Source organism: Lepidothrix coronata, unplaced genomic scaffold (genome assembly GCF_001604755.1).
Source record: "Lepidothrix coronata isolate B3197 unplaced genomic scaffold, Lepidothrix_coronata-1.0 Scaffold27, whole genome shotgun sequence".
NCBI classification, from domain to species: domain Eukaryota; kingdom Metazoa; phylum Chordata; class Aves; order Passeriformes; family Pipridae; genus Lepidothrix; species Lepidothrix coronata.
Window position 1 is genome coordinate 2,656,691 of NW_016690207.1, and position 16,084 is coordinate 2,672,774.

Below are 16,084 nucleotides of genomic sequence, written 5' to 3' on the forward strand. Positions count from 1 at the left end.
CCTTTTTTGGGGGCTGTTTTTGCAGGCTGTGGGTCGTTCTGGGCTCCCTGGCTCGTCGGTTGAACCCCACCTGGATGTCCCCCAGCATTTGCAAGTGGCAAAGCACCTGACCCCCTCGGGGGCATCAGAGGAGCCAAGTGACCTGGAGGAGCTGGAAAAGTTTGCCAAGACCTTCAAACAAAGGCGGATCAAGCTGGGGTTCACACAGGTGACCCCTCCCGGGTGGGGTGGCTGGTGGTGGGGACAGGTTGGGCTGGGGGGGTGGTGGTGGTGGAAGGGCTGGGTTAGACACAGTTTGGCTCATTTTGCAGCGTCCCCTTCCAAACACACCAAGAGACAAACCCTTCCTAAAGCTTTTATTACCTCCTGGTCTGCACCTCCTCCAATAGGTGGGGCGTGGGGCAGATCCCTGTGGGGAAATGAAGCCGTTTTCTCAGGAAAGGTGGGTCATGGAAACAAGGCTGAGCCCGGAGGGGGTGTGACAGCAGGGACCTGCCAGGGGCTTTCCCGAGCTCATGGGGTGCTTTGGGTCTTCCCTGACAGGGGGATGTTGGACTGGCCATGGGGAAGCTCTACGGCAACGACTTCAGCCAGACCACCATCTCCCGCTTCGAGGCCCTCAACCTCAGCTTCAAGAACATGTGCAAGCTCAAACCCTTGCTGGAGAAGTGGCTGAGTGATGCAGGTGGGTGACATGAGGGGCAGAAACGCCACCAGGGTGAGAGGATCCATCCAGGGACCTCCGGGAAAAGGTTAATCGGTTCAACCCTGCGTAAACTGGAAAGAATGGGAAGGAACTCGAGGTGCTCAGAGATCAGCCCATGAGCTGGGATTAGAAAAGGGAGATATCACTGAGAGGGGAATCCCCAGTGGCAGCAGAACTGGGCTGGTGTCCTCTGCAGACTGATCTTGACTGGTTTATCCAAGTGGTTTAGCCAACATCTTTAACTGTGTGAAATTAAACCACTGGAAAATCCCCATCAGGGCAGGCTGGAAATCAGGCTGCACAAAGGAAAAGCAGTGTGTGGATTAAAATATTAGCACTCCTCTTTCTTCCCTGATTTGGACAAGCTCGTTGGTGGATTTGGGGCCCTTGGAGCAATTTTGATCCTCATCAGAGGAAGGATCTACACTGCAGGAAAACTTTATGTGCTTTAGGAGGTGCCTCAGAAAGGATCTAGGGAGGAAAATAACTCATCATCTCCTTGAATATCTCTTTTTTTCTCTCCCTCTTTCCACAGAATCTGCTCCTTTGGATTCTTCCATGAGCACCCCCAATTCCTACCCCTCAGTGAACGAGATGTTTGGGCGGAAAAGGAAGAAGAGGACCAGCATCGAGACCAACATTCGCTCCACGCTGGAGAAGAGATTCCAAGATGTGAGGGTGAAATCTTCCCGTGTGTTGTGAACCCTCTCTGAGTTCGGTGTTTTCTAGGTCGTGGTAGCACCGAATCCTCTTAAAAAAAAAAAAGAAGAGACATTTCTTTTGTTTTGTTGTGAAAGCAGGTTAGAAAATGCCCGAAGGGGTTAACAGGGAAAGTGTTAAAACCAAAGAAATTCCTTGGGAAATGTTGTTTTAAGGGAATTACAATTTTATCACCACGTTTTCCCCACTATCACCCACTGAGCCAAAGCTGATCTCCTGCACCCACCTCTTCTCTTTCTGAGCTGCAGGTTTGTGTCACAGGAGCTCGGGGGCCACGATGCCCCATTAGGCAGCTGTTGTAAGACCACGGTTGCTCCAAATATTGCTTGCTGAAACCATCCAGAAGTGGAGCCTTCTGCTTTTTCAGCATCAAGAATTTCAAGGAAAAATCACTGCAGAAAGCAAACAGAGCTTTAATCAGCAGGACTAAATTGTGCATTGAAAATTTCTCATCAAAACTGTTTCTGATCAGCCCTTATGGGGTTTTTTTTGGTTTTTTTTTTTTTTTTGGCTTCTCCTTCATATCAAAATTTGCTCAACCACCCTCAGATCATTTTGGCACCTCATTTTCAGCTGGTAGAAGGCGTCCTTTGAAATGGGAACGGTGCCTTGGCACCTCTGAGCCGGGGGTTTTTTTGACCCTCAAGTCTCCAACTGGGATCAAACCCCCGCAGAGCTAAAACTGCCCTGAAAACGCACCAGGAAATAAACGAGTTGCTGTTATTTCCCTTTGTAAAGGAGGGATGGAGGAGGGAAGGGAAGCAGTGGCTGTTCTGAGGCGGTGCAGGCGGGTGCACAGCCTGAGAGGTGGCTGACAAGACCACCAGGCTCCAGGTGCCCCCCAGCAATGGTTTAGGGGCTGTTGGAAGAGTGTGGGGCTTTGTGCAGTAGCAGGGACAGGTGACTCATCCCACACGGATTCCTTGTGATTTTGGTTCGCAGAACATGATCTCTCACCCAAATATTTACCCTTTGTCTTAGGAGCAGGTTTTGTCCCCTCCCCAGTTCGCAGCCAACCCCACCCTTGCCCTGCCAGCACCAGACGCTGATGCTTTAGGGTGCAGCTCTCTGGGGCTTGCTTTAACCTCCTGCCTCTCTCAGCAGAACCCCAAGCCCAGTTCAGAGGAGATATCCTTGATAGCAGAGCAGCTCTCCATGGAAAAGGAGGTGGTTCGGGTCTGGTTCTGCAACCGGCGCCAGAAGGAAAAGCGGATCAGCTGCCCGATGCCATCCCCCATCAAATCACCCATCTACAACTCCAGACTGGTGAGACACTGGGGATTAAGGACTTGTGTGGGCCATCCCTCACAAGAAGGGGAAAGGGTGTGGGGAGGCAGAAGGGTCTGCAGGAAAAGGACATTTCCTTGTATTCCCTGATCCCACAGTCCAGTGGGAAGCTGCACCTGCAGCAGTGTCCTGGGATAGCCATGGACTGGGCGTGTAATCAGCATCCCAGCTCAAGTGGAATCTCAGTCAGAACATTTATTTTTTTATTCTATTGTTGAAAACAGTAGAAAGAAAATGCAAGTTTCCCAGAAGGAACAGTTTAGTTTAATTGTAGGATCATTTATTTAAATAGGAATGCTATCCCAAAGCTTTCCTCCATGAGACCGGTAAGGAAAACCTTTCCAAAGTTAATGGAGGAGATATCAGCATTCCAGAGTTCGGGAATTACATCCACTCCTATCAATTTAGTTGTTAACTCTTGAAGCAAAATGGTAACTGTTTATACATCAGTCTGTTGTTTTACATCTGTGCAGGAACACGGGACACAATTAGTGCTGATTGTCCCTCTCTCATGTGGTACATTCACATTCTGGCAAGTGTATTTTCACTGCCAGGGAGGATGGGGAAAAGACGAGGGAAATGTTGTGAGAGCTGTTGAAAGCTGTGTCCTTGTAATCCACTGTCGGCGGATAACGAGCTACTGTTGCATTTCTGCTGGTTAATTTAGTGGTTGCTTGGTTGCTTCGACATTTAAAGGTGGCAGGAACCTCCCTCCAGCGCTGTGAGTGCTGTGAGAGGAAGGGAGAGTCTGTATTCACCGGCGACACTTTTATCTTGAAATCTTCTGGGCTTTGGAATTATCCCTCGGAAGGCAGGAAAACATCCCAAGGAGTTTGGCCACTTGTTGCCCAACACGTTTGGGCTGAGCTCACACGCACAAAGCGCTGCTTGCAAGCCGTGGATGCTCAAAGCTGCAGCTGGGGTGAATAATCTCCCTGTTTCCCTGTGATGAGCCCTTTGCTCATCAGCCACCCTGAGCTGCCTCCGGTATCAAACTGAACAACAAATGCCCCAGGCCTGCTGGGATTGCAGCTCCCAAATTCCTGTCACCCGAGAATTCCCACCCATCCACAGCTCCCTCAAGGACACGGGATTATTTGTGCCCAGGACCAGAGGGAGTTGGGAAGTGTCAGACAGAACATCCAAAGGGCAGCGGCTCCTGCAACAGGATCTTGGGACTTCCAGAAAATTTGGCTTGCTTTGGATCATTCCAGGCTTTTCCAAGGCTGGTCCATGAGTTCAGATGGATGTAGAAGGTGCCAGCGATGTGTAAAACTAATTCTGGTTTCTTTTTGTGGCCCTGGGTATGGGAATGGTGCTTCTGCACCGGAGTGGGAATAGAAATATCCATGATGTCGGTGATAAGTGTGCCTGGGAGCCAGCACACTCCAAAGGGAATGTGAAAGGGGTGGCATTATGGGATTTATACACTCAGTGCCAAACACTGTTTGCTTCTGTCTCTCCCCAGGTCTCTACCTCAGGGTCCTTGGGGCCCCTCTCTGTCAATCCAGTGCACAGCACCATGCCTGGGACTGGTAAGCCTTGGGAATCCTGTCCCACTCCGCCTTCCTTCCCTCCTCCCTCTGCCCTTGCTCCCTGACTGCTTGATTTTGGGGTCACATTTGCAGGACACTCTTCATAAGACCCTTGGGTTTGGCCAGGGAAAGTGTCCCCATATAACTGGTGTGCCCGGGACAAGAACAGCTGAGGCTTTCTCTTGGCTGGGATAAAGACATTCCCAGGTTAAAGACATTCCCAGGATAATCCTGGGCAAATTTTAGTGGGGTGCTTTGTTTGGGAGCCAGACACACATAGGAGCCAAGCAAGGGGAGGGCCTGGGGGTGGGTCAGAGTGTCAGATCTCCTTTGAGAAGTGAGAAATGGGAATAGGAGGAAAAATAGGAGTGGAAATAGGAATAGGAGTGGAAATAGGAATAGGAGTGGAAATAGGAATAGGAGTGGAAATAGGAATAGGAATAGAAACCAAGGGCCCCAGGGAGCAGTCCTGGGGTCCCCCACTTTCCCCATGGCTGGGGCACAGCCCCTGCAGGGCAGGCAGGGAATCAGAGGGACAACAGGATGGGGACAGGATATGGTGGGAATGTCTGGGCTTGGGCTGTCCTGGGCAGGAGGAGGAGAGCCCAGTCTTACTGTGCTTTCTCACACACAGTAACATCATCGTGTTCCCCAGGGAACTCCAGCAGGCCCTCGTCCCCTGGCAGTGCCCTCCATGCCAGCAGCCCCGGCACAGCCCAGAGCAACTCCAAAGCTGCCATGAACTCTTCTGGTTTCAACTCTTCAGGGTAAGGCAGAGGGGGCCCCACAGCTCACCAGGGCACTGGGAGGCTGGGGAGGGAAGCAGTGGGATCTCAGGGAGGAACATGCAAGCCCTTGGAGACTCCAGCAGCTGGAGCTACGTGGTGGCACGTCCTGATGTGAAGCTTCACCTCTAACCTGGAGTATCTCGGCAGCCACAAAATAAGAAAGGTATAAAGCTGTTAGGGAGTGTCCAAAGGAGGCTGTGAAGATGGTGAAGGGTCTGGAGGGGTCATATGAGGAGTGGCTGAGGGCACTTGGCTTGTTCAGCCTGGAAAAGAGGAGACTGAGGGCAGAGCTCAGGGGGCTGCAGCTCCTGACAAGGGGCAGCTCCGACCTCTGCTCTGGGTGAGCAGGGACAGGACCCCAGGGAAAGGCTGGAGTTGTGTCAGGGGAGGTTTAAGTTGGATCTCAGGAAAAGGTTCTTCCCCCAGAGGGTGGTTGGGCACTGACCAGGCTCCCCAGGGCAGTGGGCACAGCCCCAAGGCTGCCAGAGCTCCAGGAGGGTTTGGACAACGCACTCAGGCACAGAGTCGGATTGTTGGGGTGTCCTAGGCAGGGCCAGGAGTTGGACTGGATGATCCTTGAGAGTCCCTGCCAACAGGCTATTCCATGATTGTAGGGATATGGCTCTTTTTCTGCTTGAAAACAAATAACAAATCAAGTTCTGCCTGAAAAGCTGTGCTGGATTAAAAAAAGGGAAAAAATAAATCAAACTGAATAGATAAACCAGCCAGAAGGACTGTCCTAACCTAACCCTTTGCATGGAGGAAGCAGAGAAAGGCTTATTTTGCTGTTTCTGCTTGGACAATCCCCTCCACAGCCAATTTTCTCTCCTGCAGTGCCACCCAGAGAGCTGTGCTGTGAGTGACTCTTTCACAGTGGCAGAACAGAGTTTTGGGGGTTTTTTTCCCTCTGCCCTGCCTTTCGATGCTGCAAAAGCATCGAGCCAGACACGGGCTCAGAGCCCTCCTGGTTAATTCACTGAGGATGCCTGGGCTGCTCAGGGCTCTCTGCACTTGTAGCTTCTGCCCCGTCACACCAGGGATGGTGTGTGAGGAAGGAAAGGGAGCAGGGCGTGGGATTTGAGTCATGGATCAGCCTGTGCCATGGATCAGACCTCCTTTTACACGGGGCAGGTCCAACAGCCAGGTAGCACGTGGAATCATGAAGATCTTGCCTAGAAAGTCAGGGGGTTGCTGTAGGAGCGTCTGCCAAGGGAAGGAAGGCCATGAATGGGGTGATAACGATTTTTATTTCAAGGGGGAAGCGTCACCAACTGTGGCTCTTGTTCCCTGTGTTGCAAACAGATCCTGGTACCGATGGAACCAACCTACCTACCTCCACTGAGAGCCCCCCTTCCACCGCGTGTCAACGGAGCCCCGGCTCCGAGCCATGGACCGGCTCCTCTAGGAATAATTCCTGGGGCAACATCCGGCCTTCCAGTGCCTTCCAAGTGCTGCCACGCGAAGGTCTTGTCCGAGGGAACCCTTGGAGCAGCGGAGCTCTCCGGGGACTCAAACTGCAGCCGATTTTCCCCGAGGATTCCCGGCCCCACGAACGTTCCCTCCACGCCCGAGCCCTTGCTTAGCCCTGCCCGCATGTCACACACTGCCCTCTGCTTGCAAAGCCTCTGCATCCTCGCTGGGATCGCCTGGCAGGCTCTAACCTGGAAGGATTTCTTGTGTCAGGACTCTCCTTTCTTGCCCCTAAACCCTCCCCCGAGGAGGGGCTCTCCTGCTGTTGCTGTCACGCACACACCCCACGAACCCCAAACTGAGCCGAGGGGACCCACTTCATTTCACCCCAGCCCCGTGTCCACACGGCAGCCTTGATTTGCCACAGATTTCCAAGGCCAACTGGGCTTTATCCACTTCCAAACTTGCTTTGCTTTGAGCCATTCTGCTCTTTCCAAAGGTGCTTTTTTCTTTTCATTCCCCTCCCCTTTAATTTTTCATCCCCCTTTTTTTTATCCCCCCCTTTTTTTATCCCTCCTTTTTTATCCCCCCTTTTTTTATCCTCCTTTTTTATCCCCCTTTTTTTCATTCCCCCTTTTTTATCCCTCCTTTTTTCATTTCCCCCCTTTTTTTTATTCCCCCCTTTTTTCATTCCCCCCTTTTTTTTTTCATTTCCCTCCTCCCCTTTTTTTTTTTAATTAATTATTTTAGAGGCTTCTTATTTTTTTTTCCTTTTAAAAAACAAACAAACAAAAAAAAAAGTCAAAATGAAACAAACAAAAAAAAATGGTCTTTTGCAAAATTTTGTGTCCAGGTCTTGTTATTGCTCCCAGATCCTGTTGGAAACCTCAGGTGAAATTCTTCCTAAAAGCAGTTTGTGTTGATTTGGTGGGACAAGGATGAGTCTTGACATTCCCCTTTTTGTTTTATTTTTATTTTTTTTTCTTTTACTCATTCTTTGGGTTTTCCCTGATACCAAACCCAACCTCTTTTGGAGTTGAGGTGTTCTGCTCTTTCCTGAGTCTGTTCTCTGCTTTCCTGCTCCTGGGAGGACACGTTGTTATTGCTCAGGTGGGAACCTTGAGGTTGGTGTGTTCGGAATTCCACGGGATCCTAAAGCTTAGGAAACATCCACTTTCACAGCCTATCCCCAGGAAAATCGGGGTTACTTTGCAAACTTTAATTTTCTTAAAAGTAGGCTCGAGTCATACGAATTCCTGGGCAGGACAAACGGGTACAAGTCATTAATTCAGTGGAACTAAAGTAAATGAGTATCTGAGTCACAGACTGTAAATAGACATTTTTGAGTAGTACTATTTTTTTTTTTCTGATGGCTTTTTTTAGGTAAATATGAGCTTTTTTTTTTTTTTAAGTAAAAAATGATCCTTTGTCACTACTGGGGATTTGATCCCTTCTTTCTTACCCGACTCATCCAGTCCTGTGTGATGAATTAGGGGGTCTGTGGACCTTAAAGAATTTATCAGCTGCTTTCACACAAAATGTTGGGCCCTCCATGCACGTTGTACATAGAATTTGTTGCTTTGAGTGAGGTTTTGCTATAGCAGCAGACACTGATTATAATGAGGACTGGAAAAGATCAGGTAACATTTCTTTAAAAATATATATTTTTTTTTTTTCAGTACTAAAACAAGTTTTTAAAAAAACGTTCTGACACAAAAAATGGACAAACTGTATTTCTGTTTTCTGGATTCCCCCCACTACTCATTTACCTCTAACTAAACCACTTTCATCATCTCTGTTTTTCAGTGGAAATGTTAAAATTAAATGAAACTTTTTTTTTTTCTCCAAAAAAAAAAAAATCTCTTGTGATTAAAAATGACATTTTATGTTGGGAAAGCCAGAACTGTAGCTGGGTAGTATTAATCCAACTCTCCTGATTGCTATGGCCCTTCTTTCTGCCATTAATTAAATTTCCTTACATGCTTGGAGGGTCCATTTTCAAGCCTTGTTCTCTGTTGCTTTTCCAGTTGTATTTAGGAAGGTGAAATGAATTATTGGGATGTAATTGCTCCCGAGCTGAGCTGTCACAGGTTTGGGGCAGGTGGGTGGGTGGCTTTTCTTGGGAGATTCCTGGAGGTTCTGACTGTGTCTAACAGGGAGAACTGTCTTCAGCAGGTCAGGGTGACAGGAATTAAACGTGGCAGATTTTTCACTGGTGTGCTTTAATTACGGGATCTTTGAGGGGGAAAAAAATTCTCCTCCACACAAGAGATCATCCCATTCCACCCCTGCCACGGGCAAGGACACCTCCCACCAGCCCAGATTGCTCCAAGCCCCGTCCAGCCTGGCCTTGGACACTTCCAGGGATGGGGTATCCTTGTTCCTGGGGAAAGAATTCAAAACTATACTATATTTATGCCACATTTTAAAGTCTTCTTCCTGATGAATTTTCACATCAGCAGATGAGTGAAACCGGGGTGAGACTGAGGGGTCTGTGCTGGGGTGGTGGAGGGTTGGAGAAGCAGGAATGAACAAATCAGCAGAAATCTCATTTAATGACTAAACCATGCCAGTGTTTTCTTGGTGTTGTCCAAAAGAACCTTTTCCAGAGCTGCTCTCCTGCTGAGAAGCAATTCCCATGGGAATGTTCACCGAGTGGGCTGCAACTCCACGAATAAAGTCAAAGGGATTTGGATTTTAACCCAACTGCCCTGGCCAGGGATGGAGAAGAGGAGTGGCTGCCTGAGGCTCTGTGATTATAAAGACCCCTAAAGGAGCTGCCAGCTTTTTAAGCAATAATTTTCCAATCCTTATTCAAAGCCAGATCCATCTGAAAAAGATGCTCAAGTGGCATGAAGGGGCCTTGCTCCAGCCTCTCCCTCCTAAAATATAGGCCTTCTTAAAATAAATACATGATGGGAACAACTGGATCCCAGGATGGCACATGGCTGAGACAATTCCACTCTTTTAACTTTGTTTTTCTTTTTTTTTTTTTCAAATTAATTTTGCCTATAAATATCAATATTTAAAGATCAGCAGATAGGAAGAACAAATTTAAACCCCTGACCTGCCCCTTTGGGATGCTCTGCCTCGATGGTTTTACTTCCTGCATGACCTTGGACAAAGACTTAATCCCTGTCAGGCAGTGGTGGTGATAATCCTTTCCTTCTCCCAGGCCTCAGTTTGTGCTAAGCAGCAGAGTTCAGGAATGCTCAGCATTCCAGCTGGTTTTCCTGCCAGCCCTCATAGAAGGCATTTATTAAACAGCAAAACTCTACTTTCTATTGTGAAAACCTGGAGTTATTTCATAGATCATAAGCAATTATTTAAAAGCTCAGAAGTTACCATTCTGATTGCCTTGATAACCCTTTCCTGCAAATTTTACCCAGTAATTCCTGCATTAATCCTGTACCTGGTAGCTGAGCTGTAACTTGGTTCCTGACTTCGGAGTCAGTTCATTTAAACACTTGGTAAAGGCTCCCGGAGGTTTGTGAGGCTCTTGATCAAAAGAGACCAAAAATAAAAGCTGTTAAGGCAGTTATTTACAATATATATTATATATATGACATATATATTTTATATATAATATATATTTATGTGTTCTTATAGCATAGAGAAGATACATTGAGATAAAATCTGGCTCTTAACTGACAAGGACTATTCCATTAAATTTTCACAAATTCCTCTAAGTAATTTTCTCCCCCCAAAAAGCAGCACTGCACAGATTTTGGAACATTATTCCTGAAAGCTGGGAGGGAAATTGCCAGTGTATTAAGTGCTGAATAACGGTGTGTGCACATTAGTATTGCTGTGAGATCAAAGCCAAGCTGTGCCAGGTGTTGTGCAAACACACCACGAGAGTTGATCTTCCCCCACAAAGTTTATAAACACAACGACAAATCTCCCGGATTTATTGATAAACTGGGCCTGGATGGGAAAACAAACACCAGCAGCTTGTTTGCTTCACAAAAAAAAAAAAAAACAAAGCTCCAGCTGGAAGAGAAATATCTTCATCCCCCTGTCATCTAGGAACACTTCCAGTCTCACAGGAGCATCAAAATAAACAGAGCAGGAAATTCCAGCTTTCCAAGAGTGAGAGTCCCCTCCCACAGCCACAGCCAAGCAATGCAGGGAGCAGTTGCTCCCAAGATGTGCTGTCAGAACTCAGGTGACCTTCTTGAGCAACCTGAGCTGCCACCAAGGCTGCTCTTGTGCCTGAGCAGTCCCCAAGCTCTCTGTCCCCACTCTCCTCCAAGCAAAAGGGCTCCTCCACCACTGGGACTCAGTGACATGAACCCCAGGAGGGAGTAAAGAGCTGACTCTCAGCTGAGTCCCTGCCTAAAACACCTCTAAAAACACCTCTGGGGGTCCCATCCCTATCACCTGTGAGTATAAGGGGTGCAAATCCACTCATCTTTTATTTTTATGTGTGATCCAGTCACTCACAAGCCAGACCCCACAGCTCCAAAATCAAACTGGAGTTTGGAGGTTATGGTCTGTCTGTGGAATTCCTGCTTTTCTCATCCAGAGACAGCTGGCATCCTCAGAATATCAAAAGGACAAATATTCCCAGCTTTCCTCTGTGCTGGCAGACACTGGAGTGCACACAGGAATTACACTCCTAGTAATGACTGAAGTCAAGGGTGGTTTTTTTTGTAACAACCCCAGAGCTCTCAGCCATGTGCAGACCAGGCAGGAGGTGGGGTACCTGGGACATCCGTGATGTTTAGCAGTGCCCAAGGTCAGGCAGGGCTGGGAAGGGCTGGAAAATTAACAATTTGATTTCTTTTATTGTTCATTGATTTATTTCTGCCTCTGCTTTCCACCTGTGAGGACAGTGAGTGCAAGCTGGGAGAACTGGGCTCTGTTCCTGCTCCTTCCCGGGTTTCCCCGTGGCCTGAAGGGAGACTTGGAGCATTTCTGTGTGTCCAAATGGCCCTGTGAAGTGCTCTCATGGTTCCTGATGCCCCCAGCCTTGGGCCTTACCATCCTGGTGGAATCAGCAGAGATCCTGATGCTCCAATACAACAGCTCACCTTAAATTCAGGCTCAGCTTTACAGAGCCAGCAGGGACTGGTGCTTCAGCTGCAGGGGAGCCCCTTTCTCTGTGCTGGGGGTCCCTGCCTGCACAGCCCATGGGTTTGCTTCAGAGCAGGGGCCAAAATGCCAGGAAAGGAGGCAAAAATCAGGGAGTTTTAGCTCAAATATAAGAGCAACCTATAGCCTATGATCCAAGAAGGAGAATATTTTAGTGTGTGACACAGAGAAACATCCTCTGGAGTGCAGCACATACGATGATCTCAGTGACCACAGGTGGGGGCTCTGAGGGGTTGGTTTCACTCCCAGCGTGGAGCTCTGGATGTAGGGAAGGTTTGGCTTGTTTGGGACACACAACCTCAATTTTTACAGTACCTTGAGTAAACAGAAATGACTCTGTGTGAGTTGGCTGTGAGGGCTTGGAGGAAGCATAGCCCTCCCCTGGTTACTCACTCCTGCCTCTGCTGGGCTCAGCTCCTCACTCACTCATCCTGTTCGGCGTGTTCTGTGTCACATCTCTCTGTTAATCGTGCGTCCAGCACCACTCCCCAGCTCGGCCCCGAGCTGTCCCAAACTCGCCCACTCCCGTCTCAGCCTCCCCTCCCTGCAATCAGGACGACACAAAGCTGGTCCCTGCCTGCCTCTGTTCTCAAAACTGGTACAAAAGTTGAAAGAGGACTCCAGGACACTTAAGAGGGGAAAAAAAAAAAAAGAGAGAGAGACATCAGCCTGATCCGGTTTTATTCTCAGCTTTATCCTCCTCCGTCACAGAGGAAAACATCCAGCCCAAGTGAGGACTGGGGGCTCTCCGGGAGCGCCGCAGCCGGCAGGGCTGGGGCTGGCCGGAGGTACCAAACGCTTGTCCCTGTTTCCCTCGCCCCGTTCCCCCTCCCCTCCCCGCCCTGCCCGGCAGCTCGGCTCTCTCCCAGCCCCGGGGCTCGCAGCCCGTTCGCCTCCGGGGTGGGTAAAAGTGGAGCAGAGCGAGCGGGGATGCAGGGGGAGCATCCTCCGGGGAGCCCGCGGGGGCCCGGCCGGGGCAGGGCGGGGCAGGGCGGGGCAGGGCAGATAAAAAGCTCCGCGTGTGGCGGCACCGCCTCCCAGCCCGGACAGCCCCGGAGCTGCAGGTGCCGGGCGAGCAGAGCCGGAGAGGGGCCAGTGCCGGCGGGGCGGCGGCAGCGTCCGGACCGGGGTAAGGACCGGGGTAAGGACCGGGGGGGTCCCGGGCTGTCGGGGAACCCCTGCCCTGTGCCGTGCTGGGGATGGGGTCTGGTCCCCCTGCGTGTCCTGGTCCTCGAGGGAGAGGGGTTGTCGGGGCGGGCAGGGGCGCTTTGGTACCGGGAGGGCTGAGCCCGTGGTTTTGGCCATTTGCTGCTACAGGGGGGCTCGGGAGAGCGCCGTGCTCAGGGGAGGGGGACAAGGCTCTGGGTTGGACCGTTTTGCTCGCGTTTTGGGGTTTGGTTGGTTGTTTGGTTGTATTCCCCTCTCCGGGGTTTCCATGAATGTGCCGGGGAGGACCCCGAGGTGGGTGGTGGAGATGAACCCAGGGGTGTTGCTGCCCTCCTGACGCTCTCCCCCTGTGTCCAGCAGGATGGTTCCCATCGCTCTGGAGGTGACCTGCAGCTTCCTCACCTGGCTGTGTCTGTACCTCTGCCTGTGCCGCTGGAACAAGCGCCGCTCCTCCGAGTGGAGCTGCCGCCTGGTCACCCTCCTGCACGGGCTCGTTGTCACCTGCCTCTCGGGTTACACCGCCCTCCTGGCCGGCCCCTGGCCTCTGACCCACGCAGGTGCGTTTGGAGTCTCACCCACGTCCTTGTCATGCCCTGTGCTCACCTGGGGTTCTGTCACAGGTGGAAGAAGGGGTTTTGCCCTCCCTCTTTTGCTTTTGCTCTCCTCTTATGGGTGGTTTTGGGGTGTTTGGGGGAGGATTTTGTTGAATTCCCCTGCCTTTATCACTTCTTACTGTTCATCTTTTCGTTCTTTTTTTTTTCTTTTTTTTTTTATTTTGATTTATTTGGTTTACATTAAAAGTGTTCAGCTTGGCAGCTTGAGTTTATTGCAGCATCAGATGTAGCAATGTTGAGAACAGACTAAGTGCTTCCACATCTTTAAGGGTGTAATAACTCCTGACATTTGTCTCTGCAGCGTTTTGTTTGATGTTTTCTATCATTAAATCTCAAATAGTTGTGCTGCTGGAAGTCCATCCCTGCTTTTTAAAAGGCTTGTGAGAGAAAAAGAAAAAAGCAGCAGTGTGGCAGGACGGGGTGTGAAGGGAAAGCAGGACCAGACATCCCAGCTTCCAGCCTGGCACGTGGCCAGAGGATAAGGCTGGAAACTAAGGAGGAAAGAGGCACCTCACAACCTGTACTGCTCCATATTGTAGAACACCCTTAAAAAGGCTTATCTCATGTACATCTTTCATTTCAGGTTCACCAAACACACCTCTCCAGACCCACGTGCTGTCCCTGACCTTGGGCTACTTCATCTTCGACCTGGGCTGGTGCCTGTATTTCCAGACAGAGGGGGGCCTGATGCTGTTCCACCACACCCTGAGCATCTGTGGCATGGCCCTGGTGCTGGGGCTGGGCAAATCTGCCACGGAGGTCAACGCTGTCGTGTTTGTCAGCGAGATCACCAACCCCCTGCTCCAGGCCCGCTGGTTCCTGCGGGAGACGGGCCGGTACCACACCTTCCTGGGAGAGCTGGTGGACTCCCTCTTCGTGCTCCTCTTCCTGGCACTGAGGATCGTGGGGGGAGCCTGGATCATGTGTGCCATGCTGATGGCCCCTCGCCCCAGCTGGCTCCTCAAGGCTGGGGGCCTGGCCATGTACGTGGTGTCCCTGGGGTTCATGGTTGAAATCTGCCGCTTCGTCAGGAGGAAGATGGTGAAAAAACACCTTCCCTGGACGCGCCTGAGGAGTGGGAATGAACCTGTGAGAGTGAATGGACACGTGGTTGCTCATTGATGGGTGGTGGAGGACAATCCCCTGGCCTTGGGGCCTGGCTGCTGGAGCTTATTCCTGCCAAAAGAGCTCCTGAAATGACTCTCTGGCGCTGGTTTGCTACCCCTGGAAGGAGACGGGTCAGCGCGAGGAACGTGGAAAAGCTGGGAAAAGAGGGATTTGAGTGGAAATCTGAGCCTGACACTGATTCCCTGACTTCTGCAGCAATGGTACAGCCTCAAGGAGGGTGGCAATGCCAGACCTGCTCAGTCTGCAGCCAACAACGGCACAGTCCGTGTGCTCTGTCATCGTTTCTGAGGTAGAATTATTTTACAGCGCAGAGAAAATCAAACATGGAAAATCCAACCTTCCTGCCAGTGGGGCTGGGTAGGGGTGTGACCTGGCAAAGATTTGCTGAGCCTCACTCTCCGTAATCCTGGATTTGGACAATGTGCTTTCCTAAGTACTCAGTGAAAGCCTCAGAACCAGACTGAAGTGCTTTCAGGGGTGTAGGAGAGTTGTCCTTTGAGTGTGTGGAGTGATGGTACTTGAGGTGAGGCAATGTTTTATCTCCTTGTTTTTAATGGTACATTTCCTTTTTTTTTTTTTAATACTGGCATTCAAGCAGATACTGATCTTAGAGCAGTGTGACTTCACTGGGACTGGCTCAAGCCCTTGCAAACAAGAGTCAGGAATTAGACTCGTGCCAATAAACTCCATAAGCAGGTGTTCTCCTGGCCTTGGATTGCTTAAAAAAAGATAATCAGGTTTTTTGTGGGTGAGAGAGGATAGAGAAGAGCCCCCCTGGATGCTCTTTCTGTCCTGGGGTTGGATCATTTACAAGCCACTAAAGCTGAATTCGTGGCTAATGAGTCAAATACGTGACTATTTTCAGGGCTGACAGTCATGACAAGACAGGTCTCAGTGTAACATCTGCTCCACACCAGCAGGCCTTGGAGCATGGACTAGTTCTCTTGTTTTCTTTACCTCTCAGAGTCGTGTTCTGACATTTTCCCCTGGGGTTTTAATGTGAATTTCCCTCTGTTTAAGGCTGCAGTTGAGATTTACTCTCCTATAAAAGCCCTGCTTGGAGCTGAGAAACAAAGGGCCTTGTGTTGCTTGCAGGCTTAGCAGGGCTGGTTACTGCTTTCCAAGATTTTAGGGGAGGTTCTTCATGGAGCTGAAGAGCCCCTGGAACTGCCTGTGTGGGTGTTGCTGGAGTGAGGTGTCAGTCCTGCTGCAGAGGAAAGCAGTGGGAAGGAAGGCAGCTCCTCCATGCCTCTTATCTCACTAATTTTGGTGTTTTTCGGGGCAGATATCAGCCTTGGCTGGGGGTTAGAATAAGGTGTTTGGAGAGATTAAAAAAAATGACCTGAAATAACCTCACTTTTGACAAGTCCACTGAAAGCACTGCAGCTGTGAATCCAGGCAAGTTACTGTTTAGGAAAGCAGGAGCTTTGTCCTCCAGCTGGGCTGGCTCTGGGGGCCTGAGGGATGGACCCTGTGCTCTTCCAAAAACTCCTGTGAGTCAGGAGACTTCTAATAAAATTATGTTCTCTTTTTTAAAAGAAATGGTTGCTGTAATGTTCTTTTTTCTGGGTCTTAAGGAAGCAACTGAAGTTAAGGAAGTGAGGCAAACAGACTGGAGGGAACTTAAACCAC

At 50.0% G+C, this 16,084-nt stretch overlaps 2 protein-coding genes across 2 annotated transcripts in view; both read left to right on the top strand.

Moving 5' to 3' along the window:
• Nucleotides 1-6,975, top strand: part of POU2F3 (POU class 2 homeobox 3) — a 41,019-nt gene extending 34,044 nt beyond the window's left edge. Inside the window, exons 8-14 of the mRNA XM_017809513.1 lie at nucleotides 26-208; nucleotides 544-685; nucleotides 1,242-1,378; nucleotides 2,531-2,692; nucleotides 4,182-4,248; nucleotides 4,883-5,015; nucleotides 6,339-6,975. Of these exons, the coding sequence (XP_017665002.1) occupies nucleotides 26-208; nucleotides 544-685; nucleotides 1,242-1,378; nucleotides 2,531-2,692; nucleotides 4,182-4,248; nucleotides 4,883-5,015; nucleotides 6,339-6,378 (864 nt within the window). The 3' untranslated portion in view covers nucleotides 6,379-6,975. The remainder of the gene's footprint in view (nucleotides 1-25; nucleotides 209-543; nucleotides 686-1,241; nucleotides 1,379-2,530; nucleotides 2,693-4,181; nucleotides 4,249-4,882; nucleotides 5,016-6,338) is intronic.
• Nucleotides 6,976-13,071: 6,096 nt separating this feature from the next.
• Nucleotides 13,072-14,837, top strand: LOC108494734 (transmembrane protein 136-like). Its single transcript, XM_017809555.1, has 2 exons — nucleotides 13,072-13,267; nucleotides 13,908-14,837. Exons 1-2 carry the CDS (start codon nucleotides 13,072-13,074, stop codon nucleotides 14,444-14,446), a joined length of 735 nt encoding a protein of 244 aa, XP_017665044.1. The 3' UTR covers nucleotides 14,447-14,837.
• The last annotated feature ends 1,247 nt before the right edge of the window (nucleotides 14,838-16,084 follow it).

Bases quoted from the DNA above. Each gene is read 5' to 3' on its own strand.
- LOC108494734 (XM_017809555.1), top strand. From the start codon at position 13,072: ATGGTTCCCATCGCTCTGGAGGTGACCTGCAGCTTCCTCACCTGGCTG. The intron at 13,268-13,907 runs GTGCGTTTGGAG...CTTTCATTTCAG, and splicing joins CTGGCCTCTGACCCACGCAG to GTTCACCAAACACACCTCTC.